Source organism: Xiphophorus maculatus, chromosome 10 (genome assembly GCF_002775205.1).
Source record: "Xiphophorus maculatus strain JP 163 A chromosome 10, X_maculatus-5.0-male, whole genome shotgun sequence".
Classification (NCBI taxonomy): Eukaryota; Metazoa; Chordata; class Actinopteri; order Cyprinodontiformes; family Poeciliidae; genus Xiphophorus; species Xiphophorus maculatus.
Genome location: NC_036452.1, coordinates 24,351,881 through 24,369,959, shown reverse-complemented (window position 1 = coordinate 24,369,959; position 18,079 = coordinate 24,351,881). Strand labels below are relative to the sequence as shown.

The 18,079-nt window shown below is 38.7% G+C and overlaps 1 protein-coding gene across 2 annotated transcripts in view; it reads left to right on the top strand.

Moving 5' to 3' along the window:
- jmjd1c (jumonji domain containing 1C) overlaps positions 1 to 18,079 on the top strand; it is a 122,675-nt gene that overhangs the window by 57,006 nt on the left and 47,590 nt on the right. For both annotated transcript variants that reach the window (XM_023340614.1, XM_023340613.1), the window contains exon 2: positions 4,392 to 4,580. In XM_023340614.1, coding sequence (XP_023196382.1) covers positions 4,392 to 4,580 — 189 coding nt within the window. The remainder of the gene's footprint in view (positions 1 to 4,391; positions 4,581 to 18,079) is intronic.

Sequence of the window (18,079 nt, the reverse complement as noted above, 5' to 3'; positions counted from 1 at the left end):
ATTAGTGCAGTGTGAAAGTGAACCAATCCAAATGAAGCTGAGACATTTTTCTGTTCCTATCAACCGTTCTGTTTTTGACTACAGTTCCAGTAGTGTTGGACGTCCAGACCTGTTTAGACTGACTGTGTCTGGCTCTGGCCATGCTGATGCCAGAATGGGACAAGTTTCCTGTTACAACTACATTAAAAAAAAATTAGAATCACTTGGAAAAGTTTGATATTTTTTGCCCATTATTTCAGAAAGTGTAACTCTCATCTTAAATATATTCTTTACACACAGTGAAACAGTTCAAGTGTTTTTCTACAGAGAATGAAAACCCCAATTTCAGAATCTCAGAAAATAGTTTTACATGTGGTTTTAATAAGCAAGGATGTCTGAAGCAGAAATGTCAGGCTTCTGAAAAGTGTTTCTTCATGTGCACCGACTCCTTCCCTTCAGTCAGATTCAGAACACATTCATATGAATCCTAAACAGCAAAGCAGATGCATGAGCTTTGTTTTAGACTGAATTTCTTCTTTCATTTTAAGGGTTTTACCTTTCATATTTTTTACTCTCATTTTAACAATTAGCTACCTTAAAGACATGTGTGTGTGTGTGTTCCATTTATGTAGACAGGCCAACTAAACAAAAACACACACCTGGCTTTGGCCTCAGCTCATTAGTATCAACATGTTAAAAAGTCCTTAGAATGGCACACGGAACCACAGCTTGCTCTCACTGCAACTCCCAGTTACTATAGTAACAGTCTCTGCCACAGATCTTCCCCAATCCTCATGTGTATTATTCTTATCTGAGAAGACAGTGTAGTTCTTTTGATTTCTTTTCTTTAAGGGCTGTTTGATCATTTTTCACAAGAGATATTTAGTCTCAGATGACTCTCAGCAAAAAGACAACAGATTCACCGGGAAGACCCCTCTCCTCCTAAAGCTTCACCATCATTGATGGAGGATGATGATGATGATGATGATATCAAATGATTGTTAGCTGAACATGTCATAGTTGTTAATGATTGGTTTATTATCTCAAATGTCTGATTAGTTTCAACTCCCATCATCCTCAGTTTGATGTCATAAATGTCTCTGCATTGATTGGTTGCTAGTATCCAGATATAACGACGCTCCAAATAATATTTCCAGTTATGTTTTTTTGTCCTTTTAATGAGAAACCAGATGAAGTATAAGAGTGACTGAAGTTTTCTCTGGCTGCATGAAGCATAGATGAACACAGAGCTGCCCCCACCTGTTGCTAGGCACTGCTGCACTTTTCCCTTTTGTATGAGGCTAGTAAAATTGGAAATATGTTGAAAAACTTTAAAAATATATAATGTATTTATGTACTTTATGTATGCATGCTTTATTTAACCAGGAAAAATAACTGAGATAAAAAAAATCTCTTTTCCAAGAGTGGCCTGGCCAAGACAGCAGCAGTAAAACATACAGCAAACCCAAAGTACAAGACCAAATCCACAAAACAGATGACTAAGAGAAATCACATCATTAGGGCATTACAGAAGCCAGGTGATCTCATTTCTCTGTTCTTTAGAATTGATTGGTAGCAAGAGGTGAAAATTTCAAATCCTCCTGGATATATTCCGTTATTCCAAAAATGTTTTTTGTAACTGTAATATTCAATATTTGACACTATTTTAGAAGCAGTAGGGATAACTGTTTTTCTGTTTTAAAGGAGACTTATTTTGCAAAATTCAGTTAATGCATTTTTTGTATTTCCTCTCTATTGCTTCTAGAAAGCAAAAAACATAAGTAACTGAATACTATCACCCAGCTGTTTTATGACAATAAGTTGATGGTGTCTGGAAATCGAGCCGTTTCAAAAGCCTCCCAATTATTAAATCATAGTTGGCACGCACTGCCTTGTTACCTTGCAACCCAAGCTGAGCTGGTAAGCTGGTTGGGAGCTCTATACGCTGTGCAATGGCTGCTGGGAAAGACGGTGTTTAGTTGTTGATTCACCATCCAGAAACCTCTATTGGCCAGGACTCTCCACTTCTTCTGCTTCTGGGTTTCACTCAGAGTCAAAGATGGCCAGTTGGACTATTTTCATCTGTTTGCAGCCATTTTCACATGTATGGTTGTAAACATAAATTTGGAGGGCGTGGCCAACAGTGGCTTATTTGCATTTAAAATGGCGAGAGTCCTTACACAGCTCATTTTGAAATCTTGCAACAGGCAGAACTGAGCAGACTGAGAAATGATCTGAGGATGATTTCCAGTAAAAACATAATGAACATGGTTTTTATAGCCCACAGACCTATCATAACTAGATTTAAACAAAGTATAATAGGTCCCATATAATTACAAATAATTTGGTCATGTTCAATGTTTTGCTTAAATGCAGTGAGAGCAGTATTTTGTATCCTACAGTGAGAATCTCCTGGCAGCCCATGTCTTTATATGTGTAGAACTTTGCTTTAGACGGGGCGCTCAGTATGCTGAACATACTCATCGCCCCAGAAATGACATGAAACTATAGAGTAAGGTCAGTGGATCTAGTTGAATCACTACATGAATGAATGAGCCATTGTTTCCAAATGGGGAAAAGTTGCTCCAACTAATCGCCTCATCAGAAATGGATGGTGATTGAGGGCAACTTTTGTTGTGTGGAATGCAGGAGGAATAAACGGCTGGATCTGTCATCCACCATTCTCTGAGGTGGAGGAGTTCCACCCAGCGTCCTAGAGTGACTTTTAATGATTTAGTTGAAACAAAGTGGGAAATGCGTCCAGGAGGGAGAAGAGGCAAGCATGACATCAGGCAGTAAGAAAGGAAAGTCTTCAAACGTGTGGAGAGACTGCAGCAGCCGTAAACAAAGAGCCAGCCTGCTTCCCCTCACTGCCTTCTGGCTGGGAGTGATCACTCAGTTGACTGCAGCAGGGCATTGTGGGAGGGGAGGAGGGCGGGAGGCTGATTAAGGAGAGATGCACTCGTTGATCCCTTTTCCGCTCTGTCTTCCACCCTGCCTGCAAAGAGAGGAGAGGGGGAGGGGATGAAGGAGAAAAAGGATGGAATCAGGAGACGAGGGAAGGATGGATGATTCATGCGCACATCTGTGCACTCCAGCAGTAATGGATTATCTTAAAGAGGGCATGGAAAGGTCTCTGGCTGCTGGCAGTGGATGTTGACTTTATCAAATTGCATTTTCTATTATACATTAGGAATTGATGTAAAAAAAGAAAAAGCCAAAGGTTTGACTTTATTTCTTCTGATTTCATCTCTGTTTAACTACCAGCCACTGGTTTAGTTATAATGGCATTTTAGAATCACTTTGAAAGATGCTTTGAAATTCCAGGTCTGGAATTCTGGAACCTCTCTTTATTTGTATTTCATCTGAGAACTAGAATATCAAGAGTAACTGATGCATGTTTTAAAAAATGTAATAAAATGTAATAACCAGCTAACCAGGCCTTTCATCTTTTTATAATAACCCTCCCCCCCATCACACACATGTGTGTGTGTGATGGGGAACACTTATAAATGTTCCACATTTATAAATGGTGGAACAGCCTGTTTTCCTTCCACATAGGACCAGGTTTGTTTGGTCAACTTTTTGGTCTTAAAACAAAAGCCTTTGTTTTAAAAACTCAAAAAACCAGCTTTTTGAGTTTTTTTCAGGTCATTTATATGTGACAAAACTGCAAACCCACAACAAATTAGGGCTGAAATGATTAATCGAAATCATCTTGATGAATCGATGCCAGAAATGGTCAAATTCAGAACTAAACCAATGGTTTGCTATTTTATACAGACACAAAAACACCATTTGCTGAAAGAACAACATACTCAGTAATACTGTACAAAACTGATACATTTTACATTTAATATTAAAAGAAAATCCTTTTAACCCTATTAATATGTTCTACCCAGAACTACTCAAGTTATAGTTTTAGATTCACCTGGTGCCAATTTGTAAAATAAATAAATAAATAAAAATCCTGTTTTGCACCTTTCACATTAATATTATTAAATAATCCCCAGATCAGGCCTACACAGAGTCCAGCAGAAAGGGTCGAACTTTTCACATGTTAATATTAAAAGGATTTGTTTTTAGCTTCATATTTATTCTTTGTGTAAAGGAATGCCATTACCGAATTTTAGACAATAAATTGTTTTTGTATTCAAGCAAGTTGTTAAACTATTGTATTTTTAATATTGTATAGAAAATGCTTAAGTGATTAAATGAAAAATGCAGAATGAGGCAATTTTTATCAAATTAATTGTCAGAATAATTGATTACTAAAATAATCACTGGCTGTAGCCCTAGAACAAATCTTTAGTTGCTGAATATGGTGGTGGTGGTTTTATCATCCCTGGACACTGTCACATTACCTTCCTCTGATAGAATGCTGTTATTAACAGGAGTTGCTCTGTCTTCAGGTGTATGTGGAATTTGATGACCAGGAGTGGGAGAAGAGGGAGTGGGTGAAGGTCTATGAGGATTTCCAGCTGTTTCTCCTGGAGCACCAGCTGGTCTGGGCAAAGAGGAAGGAGGGAGCAGCTGGAGGAGCCGGAGCTGCAGGCCTTCTGCAGGGAACCAAGGCCAAGCACGTCCAGTGGCCTGCACTGGTAAGACCTCACCTTCCATTTTAGGGGCTGGAGTCACATGACCAGCTCAGTCATGTGACTGACCTGGCAGGATACAGAATCCATCTCTTGGAGATGCTGCTATACACGTCTGCTTTCTGATGCATTATCTTTCTCTTTTAGACAAGTTTTCAGTCTGATTGTTATCAGTCTTTTACATCTTCTGGTAAACTTCCTAAGGCCTCTTTATGTCTCCATAATGAGGTTGTTTGCCAGTTTGTCTTTGTTTTTAAGTATTTTCATAAATCTGATCAAGTTGGCTCAAAGCTTCACACCCTTTCACACACCACCTTAAATCCTTTCTGTTGGAATGATGTTGACAATCCCTGTTCCAGCTGTGAAGCTTGGTTTATGTTTGACACATGTACATTCAGCCCCAAAACTTTTTATTGTTTTTGGAACCAGATGGGTACAACTTTTGCAGCATTTATGCTCTGTGTCTCGTCGACACTACTCTGATTCTTCAGAGTAGAGCAAACAGGTAACACTGCACAACATGTTTAGCAGTAAAGAACACAGTTGTTAGTTAGCCTGCAGTGTGGTGGTGGTATTATTGTTTAAATGGGCTGCATTACTTACGTGACTGTTTTTGCAAACCTGCACCATGTTTTTTCTCTCGGAATTGTCCACTTAGTTGAAAAGTTTTGGAACTAAGAGATATGTAATGTTCGCATTTTCCATAGCATGTGTGAAACGCATGCTAACGCACAAACCAAGCTGGAGCATAAATAAAGCTTAAACTGGCAGTAGATGTCACTTAGCATGTGATTTGGACCTGGGTCTTCTCTCATTGACCGCCGCTGTCATTTGGTGATTTCACCATTCTGTCATCTTGCATGGAGCAAGTTGGAAGGTGTGCTTTAACCCCCAGACTGGAGTGAAGACAGGCTGGTGTTTCTTGCTGTAGTATGGGACGGTGTCATGAAAAGAGTTGCTCAGGTTTGCCCCCACTTAGAGGAGAATTGCTACCAGGTTAATGGTTGTCAAAAGGAAAACAGTTGGTGAGAGGTCAAAGGGTAAGGTAAGGTAAGGCGAGGTGAGCTCCACCAAGTGAGCAGTTTGCTGTTACACAAGCACAAAGAATCACTGGGGGAGCATGAAATACATTCACCAACCAGCTTTACATCATGTTACAATGTTGTTCACTCATCAGAAACATAGCTGGTGTGTTGCCTTCATTCTTTCATGCATGTTTTAGAAATCCTTGAATCTCCCGTGACAACCACTCAACTGTTCAAAACACTTGAGTGAACCTAGCCCTGCCTTGGAGCTGCTGTTTCTAAGCTTCCATCCTCCAGGACACCCCCACTCAACTCCGTCAGACTAGCCAGCACAATCATGCTGGGGACTGCATGATTTAGATGTATATTACTGTGTTATCATTATTATATTAGTAGATAATTAGACTTGCTTATCTTGATAAGCCTAAAAGTATTCAAAGTATTCAGGCAAACTTAGATTTAGAATAATTTTATTTTGACAGGAAATAAGATGAACATCTCTCACCACAGTGTAACAGCTAGATTTGTTTTGAAGAATATATTTGTTCCATTTATATTTCATGTTAAAAATATTTAAATTGGTTCTCAGTAATCAATATAAAAAATCAGCACAACATTTTACTGCTGTTTGGATGTTTCAAACATCCAAACATCCAAATCATCCATAATACATACATCCAAATAATACATCCAAATCATCGATAATACATATGGTATTATCGATGATTTAAGTTTGGTAATGAGCTTCAAGTCTCAGAACATCTGCTGGATTTGATTTTAGTAGAAAATCAATTGTCTGGTGAAAATAAACAGAAATGACGGTAGATCACTGAAAAGCTGATGTTTGTTTTTCTCAGCAGTGAATACCATGTGGATAGAAGATAGTAGACATGCTGTTTGCACATTGTTTGCTCCAAATGCTTGTTTCATCACAGTTTTACTTTAAAATCTGATTAGTTTGTTTTTATTAAAGTGAAAGATTGAAGGAGTTTCCCTTCAATAAGCCACCAGGTAGAGGTGAGAGGCTGCAGGGGAGAGCTATGCAGCCTGTAGGCACTTTGCTCTGTCTCTAGCATCTCAGTAAGAATTGAACTGCAGAAATATCAAGGAACTTTCTACTCATTAATACTGCAGCATACCCACCCAGCATACTTTGCCTCTTGCTTACTTTGAAAGTAATGCACTTTTAATTCTCCTCTTCCAGTGCCATTATCACTGTGTAGTGGTAGTAGTTTCTTATTATATACATAATAGGTAGATGTTTGTACCTGACTGCTATTTTAACATATCGAATTCTTTCTATGCGGTGTTATAATGTATCACCAAAATGTGAGTTTTGTGTTGAGAGAACAGATTGTGACTGTGTTGTGCTTTAGGTGTAAAACCCATGTCCACATCAGACTTTATTGTTTATCCTCCAACACTCTGAGCCTGTATTTCAGTGTGTAAAGATGCATAACACTTGTTGGTTATCACTTTATCACAAGCCTTGACTTGTATCCTCACCTAACCTCAGCTTTCAGCAATCATTTTAAAAAGAGAAAGTGTAGAACAGACCTAGTTTATCAGTCAGATAACTAGCTGTTAGAATGTCGTGATCAGAGAGTGTCAGATCATCAACCTGGTTGATAGGAAGCTAGCTTTCAAAGAACACACAGTTCAGTTTGATCAGTTGTGGAAAGATTATGCAGAGTAGTAAGAATTTCTGTGTCCCCAGTTCTGAGGAAATTAGGCACCTTTTCCTTCAACTGTTTTTAAAGGGGAAAAAAAGCAAAAACAAATAAAACATCACATAACATTTATCTATTCTCTAAGCTAGAAGTTAGGCCTAGGTCTCCAAACAACAATGTTAACGTTTATCGCAATAATTTCTGGGTCAATAAATCGGCCAGCAACAATTACAGTTTTCTGGCCGATCACTGATCTTCAAAAAGCCTGACCTGAAAATTCTTAATTTTGGCTGATACAGATTTGTGTTTTGTGCTAAACATAGTGACAAAATGGCTAAGTCGGCAACAGTGAGGTGACTATTATTAATCACGCACATGCAGACATGACCTTGTGGGTCGGTCTATCAGTCCCACCTCTCTACCAGCAGAGAGAGGTGGCTGATTTTCAGATCTTTTGCAGAGAAAGATAAGATCAGTTTCTCATGTAAGGATCGCCCAGTTACTCAAAATGAAGGAAATCAGGACTGATCGACTGACCGACAAGACAAATTATACAAACACACACTCTGGTTTGAACCTGAGAACAATCCTATCAGTCATGTTTTTAGACTGATAGGGTTGTGAGAAAGCCATAGTGTACCCAGAGAGAACACACACATGCATAAGGAAAACAAACTGCATGTAAAACGACCCTCAGGCAGGGATTCAAACCCAGAACCTTCATTGCTGCAAGGCAACAGTGATACCAACTGTGCTCAACCAACGAGTGTTTTGAGGATACATCTGGTGTGTGAAAAGAGTTTATTCTTGTGTGTCTGAAAACTACTGAGGAATCAACAACTGACAGCTAGAACATCACAAACCAAAAATAATTGATTGAGAAGCAGAAACAATGTCTTAGCTCATTAGCACGCACACACGCACACATCCCTACACGCATGCACACACATCCCCCTAACCCAGAAACAGCATTTCCTCTCATGGAGACCAAGGATTTGTCCTGTCAGGGAGCAGTGGTCCCCACAAGTATATAAAGACCTAGTGCACACACTTACCCTTGACCACACACACATTTTCTCTTTTCTTTGTCTCGATTTTATGTCCATACTTCTGCCAGACTTGTTTGTCTGTGGCAGTGAGGTTCTGTGGTTAATCTTACAGAGCAGTGCTGTTAAATAGGGGGGTTAAGTTGAGAAAAATGTATGAAATCAACAAAATCTGTGCTGGCGCCGTGGAGATGTTCTGTGTGTGTCAGCTTTAGAGACATATATATGTAATAAATTGATCTTAGAAGCTGCTTTGGGATGAAATTTAGTTTGTTCCTGGTTGTTGCTCTTCTGTTTGTCTTCCTGTCTATTTTTTTTGTACTCTAGCTTCTATCCCTGCTCTGTGCTGCTGTTGTCATAGCAACAACATCAAAGATTCATAAATGGATGTCTTTGAAAAAAATAAAATGGAATTGGATCATTTGATGTATGCATCCTTCCTCGTACACCATGTTCTAGCGTTCTTAATATTAAAAGAAAAGCAAAGTAATATAGAGTACATTTTTCACATTTGAATAATAAACGGGAACATCTGAATGATGCACATATTGAAGTGTTAGTGGTAATTTTCAGGCCTCCATGTCTGTATGCTTGTTTGTTTGGGTTGATCTCAACAGTTTATCTCCTGCTGCTGGTCAAATTGATATCTGGTTGTGAACAGGTGAAATTCTATGTCGATGATGCAATGTCTTTTTTACCAACTGATTTGTAATCGGTTTGTAATCACTTTGTCTACATGAAGGTTTGGAGGAAATCAAAGCAGGGTGATGTGGAAGCTGCAGAGGGCCTTGTAGTGTTGTGTGGTTATTGAATAACTCATCTGGTTTATGTCAAAGGAGAAAAGCTGAGTTCTACAGAAAAACGTCTCCTTTGAGTAATGTGACTGAACCAGAGGTGTGAGTTTAAACCCAACATTATCTCATCAGTAAAGACTCAGAACTTCACTTGGATTTGAGCCTTTTAAATTGAATCTTTGATGTCGTCCCTGGAGCCGAGCTACTGCATAGAACTCCTCTGGCCTTTTAGCAGAGTTCCCTCTACATGTTGCTGCAACATGCATGCTGTATCTCTCAGGCTTCGTACCCAGATTGGCCTTGTAAATGAGAACTGGTTCTCAATCACCTCACTTGGTTATGTTTTGCTTAAATAAATAGATTAGTATTTTGTTTTCAGGAGGAAATATTATTTCCATATTCAAATTTTCAAAACACAAATGGGTTGTTTTAAACAAAGTAAATTTGTTTTCAGACAATTTTATTTAATTTTTTTAGAAATTGTCCCTAAACATCTCTAGAATTAGTTAATTAGCTTTAGTAATCTCCCAGTTTAACAAGTTGCCCAAGACAAACATGAAGACATAAACATAAAAGAGCATTATATTATCATTTGATTTGTTTGTACAAACCCCATGTTTGGTCAAAAGAAAATTCATAGAAAACCATAGATAGAAATAGAGTAACTTTAGTGCTGTGCAATATATCACAAATATATTATCACAATAATAGTGTGCAATTTTCACATTGCAAACAACTGTTAGATGTGCAATCTTATTGGGAAATATGTAGTATAGTTTGGGTGTCTGAAAGACCAAAAATTCTATTGAAATGAAAAATGTATAAATAAATGTACATTTAAGGATTAAATATACGTGAGATTTAAGTTTCATTCAATGTGGGAATAATTTGAGTTTATCTGGCGTGGGAAGATTTAAATGTTTGTTATGAATACGAGAAGAGCAGGAAATCATAAGATCTGGTATCTTCTACTGGCTCCTTTTCAAACAATTAATTTAAAATTGGTTGTCAACAGGCATGATTATTTGTTTTAATTTTTTTTTCTTGTTTTTACCTTTTGTCTGTTCAAAATACATAAATAAAATAAATAAATAATTGTCCACTAAAATATTGCGTTATGACCTTGCATTTTTCATCCTAATGTAACATTCATCCAGCTGGACAGTCTTACAGATGTTCACACCAGCTGCCGAATGCTAAAGGTCACACAGATGATTATAGAAAAAATAGGTAGATCTGGCAACTGATATTGCCATCATAATATTTACCAATATTGTCAAAAGCTCAATATTTTCTAATCTAGCTTCCACATTCAGACAAAAACTATACTTGTAAAATTCTCTAGAAGAGGTGAGATCAGTGCAGGTTATTGTCAAGAGTGTAACATGACCTAAGGGGCTATTTAAGTCGTAATAATATAATATGGTAATGAATGTACAGTGAGGTGAAAGGCTCAAAGCTGTGATGTCATCTTGAACACATGATGAAAGTGTTGGAAATTTTCACCTAGAGGTAGAACCTCATAAAGTTGACACGCTGCCGTTTAAAGCACATGGTTAACTCTGATGTATCTTCTAGCATTGCAATGACAAAGTTTCATAACAAGACTCATTTCCTTTATAAATCATTTCCTTTGGTAATTTGATGCATTTTAATCAGCCAGTCCATCTAATCTGGAAAATTGTTCAACCATAAGCATGTCTTACCAAATCTACTTGATCAGAAAGTAAATCTTAATGCAATTCTATAAGTAATGCCACTTATTTTAATGATCTGACTATACTCATATTTTACTGTACAAATAGGTATGTACAGCTGTAGCTGGATAACATAAACATCTTGTTTTATGTAAAATTTTAATTTTTCCTATAGATCAGTCTGCTGTTTGTTTTGAACACAAAATAATCAAAATAATTTATCTTTTTTTGGTTAATATTTGCAGTGAAAAACAGTATGGATCTCACTGTTCTGGAAAACAAACGTTTTGCTTATTTTATCAATAACTTCCAAATAATATTATTTTGTGATAATGTCATATTTTGGAACTGACTTTAAATTACATGTCTTTACTTTGGCCATCACCTTCCTGTGCAATTCTGCTTGAAAAAGTTCTTGCTTACAGTCTTCCTTTCGGTTGGATTTTGTCCTGTAGATTGTTTTTCCGGGCCAATCGGAACAGAAGGAGAGAAGTTGTAAACATTGACATCTATTTTCTGCTGTTTTAGAATTGTGGTCTGCCTGTAGTTTTATTAATGGCAGCAGAGGAAGCAAGCGAAGCCATTCAGCCCCAAATATTGAACTACAGTCGCCTCGTTTGAATCTGTACTTCTTTCTTTGCAGTGGAGGACGATTCTGTGCACTGCAGGCAATTTCTGGTAGACTTTCTAGCATCGAACTGGAGCATTACATATGTCACAGACAGATGTTAGCAGTTAGGTAAAACTTAATTCCTCAACACAGTCCACGCCTCCAGGAAGCAATCGTTTCTCTACAGCTAGAGTCCAGACCCTCTGGAAGAAGCAAAGCATAAAACAAGGAGCTGGTTCTACCAGGCTGCCTTGGATGTGATTTGAGACTTGGGTATCAGTGATTTGATCCCTCCTCTGTACTGAACTGTCCTGATATTATGTGAGATTTAAACTTTATTTGACGTAAGGAAGAAATATACAATATATACAGTACATACAATACACATCTGCACTTTGCTGTCATTGTGTTGCTTTTCGTCCGTACAGTACTGCATCTCCCATTTTCATCATTGTTTACTGGGTTCCCACCCCATATATGGCCACAGGTGGATAGTTCCAGCTCCCAGTCCTGGAGACAGCTTCTAGAAACATTAATGAAATAATTATTCTCAGGAGCTCAGTGAATTCATATGTGGTGCCATGAGATAATTCCACCTGTGCAATGAGTCCAGTGGTTACAACAGCTGTTCGTGGTGTTTAGAAGAAGGTGGAAGCAACTGGGAATGACAGCAGCTCAGCCACAACGTGGTAGACCACATCAGATCACAGAGGATAGTCAGTGGTCACCATGCTAAGGAGCAAAGTTTTCAGACTTCAGCTTTCTAAATAGTTGATGGCTGCCACAGAAATGAAAAACATTGTACTGTTTGAAACTGTAGGTACCAGCAGCAAACCTGCAGTCTCAAAGTAAAGTTCTTTGTTAGGAACACATGGATCAATCAGATCTCTGTATGATGGAGGTGATTATTAAGGGCTTTATTTGTGAGAAGGAGAATCTTAAATTTTATTCTGGATTTAACAGGGAGCCAATGAAGAGAAGCTAAAATGAGAGAAATGTGATCTCTGTTTTTAATTTTCATCAGAGTTTTTGCTGCACCATTTTGGGTCAGCTGAACATTTTCTTACTGCAATTTGTGAATTTCCTGAAAGTAAAGAGTTACAGTAGTTCTGCCTGGAAGGAACACATGCATGCCATGGGCTAGTTCTTGGCATCATTCCTCGACATAATATTTCTAATTTTAGCAATATTCTGGAGATGAAAGAAGGAAATCTGACCTGTTAATATGGGGCTAAATAACATGTCCAGATCTAAAATAACACTGAGGTTCTTTACTTTATTATGGAAGGCAGAGGAACACCTTTGGGATGAGTTGTAGTGGAGACTGTGAACCAGGTCTTCTCATCAAACTCCAGCTTCTGATCTCATAAGATGGGCTTCTGGAGTTGCCATGTACACACTTCTATTCCTAAACCTTGCTGGAACCCTTCCCAGACGAGATGAAACTGTTGGAGCTGCAAAGGATTGACTGACTTCACTTTTAAACCATCTGGATGAGGAATGGGGTCTGATTCAAGGTCAGATGTGTGGAGGCAGGCCACTGGCTTGGCTGCATGGGGGCACATTTGTTACCACTGCCGCTGTGTGAGCCCCACTGGGTCTTTCTGCATGGGAAAGACCCATGTGGAAAGACTGGACCAGTTGAATGTTAAAGTATTACTTTTAAAAATAGTTTCATATTACAGCATTTTATGAGACCATAAAATGCTGAATCTGATTCTAAGGCATGAACAGAAAATGCGTAAAAACCTCTGACAGCATTTGGGTTCTCACTGGCTTCTCTGCCAGTGAAGCCTGGGTTCCCTCCAGGTATCAGGTTTCTCAAAACCATCTATTTTAGGTCACAGTTGCTATCATTGCTCCTATTCGTCTTTGTGTTGCCCATGCAATAGCTGTACTTGTCTCTCACCTATTGATTGCAGCCTTGCACTCATGAGTGAGTATATACAATGCATGAATGAATGGAGGGATGGATGCACAGATAGACTGATAAGACGACGAATCAGAACATAGCTGTTAAGAGTTTGAGTCTCACACTGAAGCGAGTAGCTTTAACTTCTTAACCTGTGCTGAACTGATGAATCTGCTGTCATATATTCCTACATTAAAGTAGCCATTCCTTCTGAACATGAACAGGTTTTAGAGGTGCACCGATTGAAGTTTTCTGGCCCGTTAGTGATCTTTAAAATGGCTGATTCTCATTCTGGTAGATCCTGCTTTTTTGGACTGAAAAGTTACTAAACATAGCAGCAAAACTGCTTAATTACCAACAGTGGGGCAACTATTGTTGAGTACTGGTTGGTGGTCTGTCAGTCAGCCCTCTTTCACAGCTGATTTTCAGACCTTTGTAGATTAACATAGGATTGGTTTCTCATGTAACTGTCGGCTGATCAGCAGTGTTGCATCCTTCTAAGTTAAGTTTGGCGCCCCTACCTAACTCCTTAGAAGAAATCTTTGACAATTTTCTCTGAGTACCGTAACTCCTGTCCCCTCCTAACGTTCCCCCCACCCTCCACCTTTTTTTCTTATACATATATGTTTTTCTTTTCATATTTGTGGATAATATATTTGTCAGGGTTACCTCTTATGGCAGTATTCTTTCTTTCTACTGTTCAAATGTTATTTTATCTCAGTTTAGTTTTGTGTGGCTGTGTATGCTGTCATTTGTTGGTGGGTTACAATCTTATAAATTTTATGGCTATACTTTGTACCTTATTTTTCAGTATACTGCAATAAAAATAAAATAAAAAGACATTTGAAAGAAAAACATAAACAACGTCAGCTGAAGCATCGACAGGAACATCAGCTGAATTTGATTCTAAAATGAAAGGGAAGTAGTCTGAAAAGGTTAAAATATCCCTCCAGTGCTCATCAAAGTAATAAGTACCATAAAGAGCAAGGCACACTGGTGGTGTCAGATGTACATCACTGGCCATTTCTACAAAGAGTGACGCCAGCAATTTGTTTCATAAATACAACAGTCTAGTGTGAGCAGTTTTTTTAAAAACATTAAGTTTCTCCACCATCGTTAAGAATAAGTTTGGAACCAGATATTTAATAGACAATAGACACAAACGTTTGTCTCAGTGTGGGGGGTCAAAGGTGACACGCAGGACCTTTGGATCATTTCTCTGCCTCTGTGGCTGTGAACAAGCTCTCTACTCACTCAACTGTTTATTTGCAAACTGATGAAAAGTCTCTGGAAACTGCACACATGTAACAGCTCACATCCGTGTGTGTGTGCATGTGTCTGTGTGTCTGCGTGCGGGCATGTGTGTGTGTGTGGACGCATGGAACGTTTATAGTCTTTCCGTCTGGCTCCATGTGATTCACTCTTGCAGAGGTGTGGCTTGTTAGCAGCCACACCTTGTTTCACAAAGCATCAAAGCAAACTGTAAGCATGACAACATCTGTATAAAACATGCTTATTACCACCAGTAACACAATTATACTTTATAGACTAATGCCCTGACCAACTAAACACTTGGACACAATTGATCATCACTCTCCTCTGGTGACTACCTGCTGGACAGTGGCAGCATCACTGCGCTGCCCAAAGATATGCCTGTTAAGAATCGCCAAATGTTCACTGTAAAGACTCATTTCAGGAAAACATCCAATTTTATCTGCAGGCTGATGATGCCGGTTGACCTCCAGTTAAATTGGACGGAGTTAAAGCACTGATTCTGAAGTATAACAGTTTACCAGATTCTGACTGAACACAATAGTTAGCTTGCTAACTATTGCTAACTAGTTTGCTGGAGTTTTCATGCTTGTGCCAATCCTTCTACAGAACCAAAGCAGTCAGTGGTGAACCTGGGGGAGATGTGCTAAATGTTGAGTCATCATCTGTGTGCTATGATCATGGAGGCCAAGAGATTCATGGAATGTCTTTCCCCATTATTGTTTCTAGCATGCTGTTAAAATTACAAAACTCTGAAAACTGAATAATTTCATGTAATGTAAGCTTAACTGTAAAGCTAATAAGTGCTGACACAGCAGCGTGTCGAACACACACAGCTTCTTTACTCATCTTCTCTGCATTTTCTCTCGTTGAATTCTTGGCCTTGCTGGACAGAAACTTCCATTTGCAGAGGCATGAAGAAACTCTCGGATATTCAGTTTGTCGTCCAGCAGAAAGAGCGGGAGTGTGTGGTTTGTTTGCACATGAGCCATGAGCAAGTTGTACGTAATTTGATTGTAATTGGGTCAAAAAAAAAAGCACCCCCCCTCCCACCCTGCCGCCTGCCCTCCTGAGCAGATGGTGCTGGGATAGTCTAATCGCCTCCTGTGGATCTGTGTGTGCATATGTAATTATAGCTTACCCTGCTAGTAGCGAGGCCTTCACATGTAACGTCTCCCTGTCAAGAACCAGTCCAGCCATCTCACCCAGCAGAGTATTCTTATCTTCTTATTCTACTCACCTCTTCTCAAACGTTTTTGGACATACATTTTTTTACATTGATGCTTAGCAAGATCATAACCGTTAATTAGTCAAAGACTGAAAAAGTAATAGCACCTTTGAAAATACATTCATCATTTGTTTTCTTTTAATTTTACTATTTCATTTCAGTATTTGGACATTTGTTGTGTTTGGTGCAAATGTCAGCAGATTTTTTTTTCCAACATTATCTTTATTGACTTTTCAACAATGTTTCCAATAAAATACAGGACATAAATGTGCTCTCACATCAAATGAAAAGTCCAGGGTAGTTAAATTATTGTCCAACATTCAACTTGTCTTTCCTTGAAAGCCAGGTCATTATGAAATATTTTAGAGCAGCACTTATTACATACAGAGTATATGAGAACAGAAAAACAATGCCCCCAACCCCAAAACCCCCTGAGAAGAAACAACAATTAACAACAATAACGGTTTCTCTATTTTCCAGGAATTAGCCCAAATTATTTTAGTATTGTACGTGGTTCAGAAAATACAAACTTGAATGTATAATTCAAAGTAAAGTAGTCAAATAAAGATTATCTTAGGACACTGCAGGGGACCAACCGCAACTATAACTCACCCCAGACACTCCTCATATCCATGTTTTCTATATATTCCATAAAAGGACCCCAAATATTTTGAAATAGCATTAGTTTCCCTTTTATAATGTGGATATTTTATTAATCCAGTTAATGAAATTTGTTTTACTTTTACTCTTCCATGAAAGTGCTATGACTCTTTTTGCAAGTAGTAAACATAAATCCATGGCAGTAATAATCTTTCTGGACATATGATGTCTGTCAGGATATAAGCCTAGAATGAACAATTTGGGGTCAAACTAGTTTTATACCTAGTATAGTCTCTAGAGCTTGTTTAAATCTCCCTCCAGAATTGTGTAACTGGCTTGCATTTCCAGATACAATGGAAGAACGTTCTCTTCTCTTCTCCACATGTAATACACTGGTCTGGGATGGCACCATTGTACTTAAGCTTTTCTGGCGTCACATAAGTTCTCATTAGCCATTTATATTGCAGTACTTTGAGGCGTGTATTGGTAGTTTGTGTTTGTGCTTCTCCCAGTCCTCTGAAGGCAAGTTCTTTTGTAAATCCTCCCTCCAGGTATTTAGCTTCCATAAAGAAGACTCTAGGACCCCTCCACTAACATGCTATATAGTTTGGAGATTAGGCCTGTCGTGATAAACGATAAATCGAACGATAAATTAAAGCTATCGACGTCATTTTAATTATCGGCATTATCGTCTCTTCCGACCTTTTTCTCTTTCAGCTAATGCGACTGAATGAAAAAGGGCTCAACTCCGGTGCTCTCCACTGACTCCTCCCTTCCTCATTTCCTTAGTGTAAAGCCCAGTGCACACTACACGATCTTAGAGCTGTCAGCCGATTGTCGGCCCATTTTCAAAACCTGAGACCAAACATTAGCCGACAGAAATCCTAGGTATAACTGTTCGATCGGGTTCGGTCCTGCCGTGTGGTGTCCAACAATGGGCACAAAATAATGGCTACAAGTTCAGTTAACTAATTTTAAAACCAGGCATTAATCAATGCTTTACTACAATCTACCTGCAATGCATGTGGCTAGTGTCAGCGTAAAGTCCTGACCGAATGAAAATCATTAGAACCTATTTACGTGGGTTTATCAACTGCGGTAGCAATTTCGCTCCAACTCCTCCTCTTGTCATTTCTATATTCTTTGCATGTTAAATAAACATTAATGTTGTTTCCACATATCATCTCCAATGTCCGCTGGACTTCGGGTTGCGCCGTGTCAGCTGTTTGGGATTCCCCGACGTAATTTCCCCTCAGAAAACACGGAGGAGAATCCGCGCTTTCTGATTGGCTACCTGTCACATTCAACAGGCTGCGTTAAGCGCCCAGTCGGGGAAAACCCCTGATTTGGATCGGAGCGGCAACGACGATCTACCGTAACACACCACACAATCTTAGAAAGACCAACGTGCTAAGATTGTCATAAGGGGAAAAATAGGAGCAAAAAATCATGTAGTGTGAACTATTGCATCAGGTAGTCGATGTGCCCATCTTCTCTATTTAAATCTAATTATTACTGAAGGGCAACATAATATACAGACTTCATAATCTGCCCTCTTTTGGTTGAATGCAGTATTTATTTCCACTCTGGCTTTATGTTGTTTAGTTTTTTTTCCAGTACATTTTTTGTTCATGGAGACTGAGAATCCATT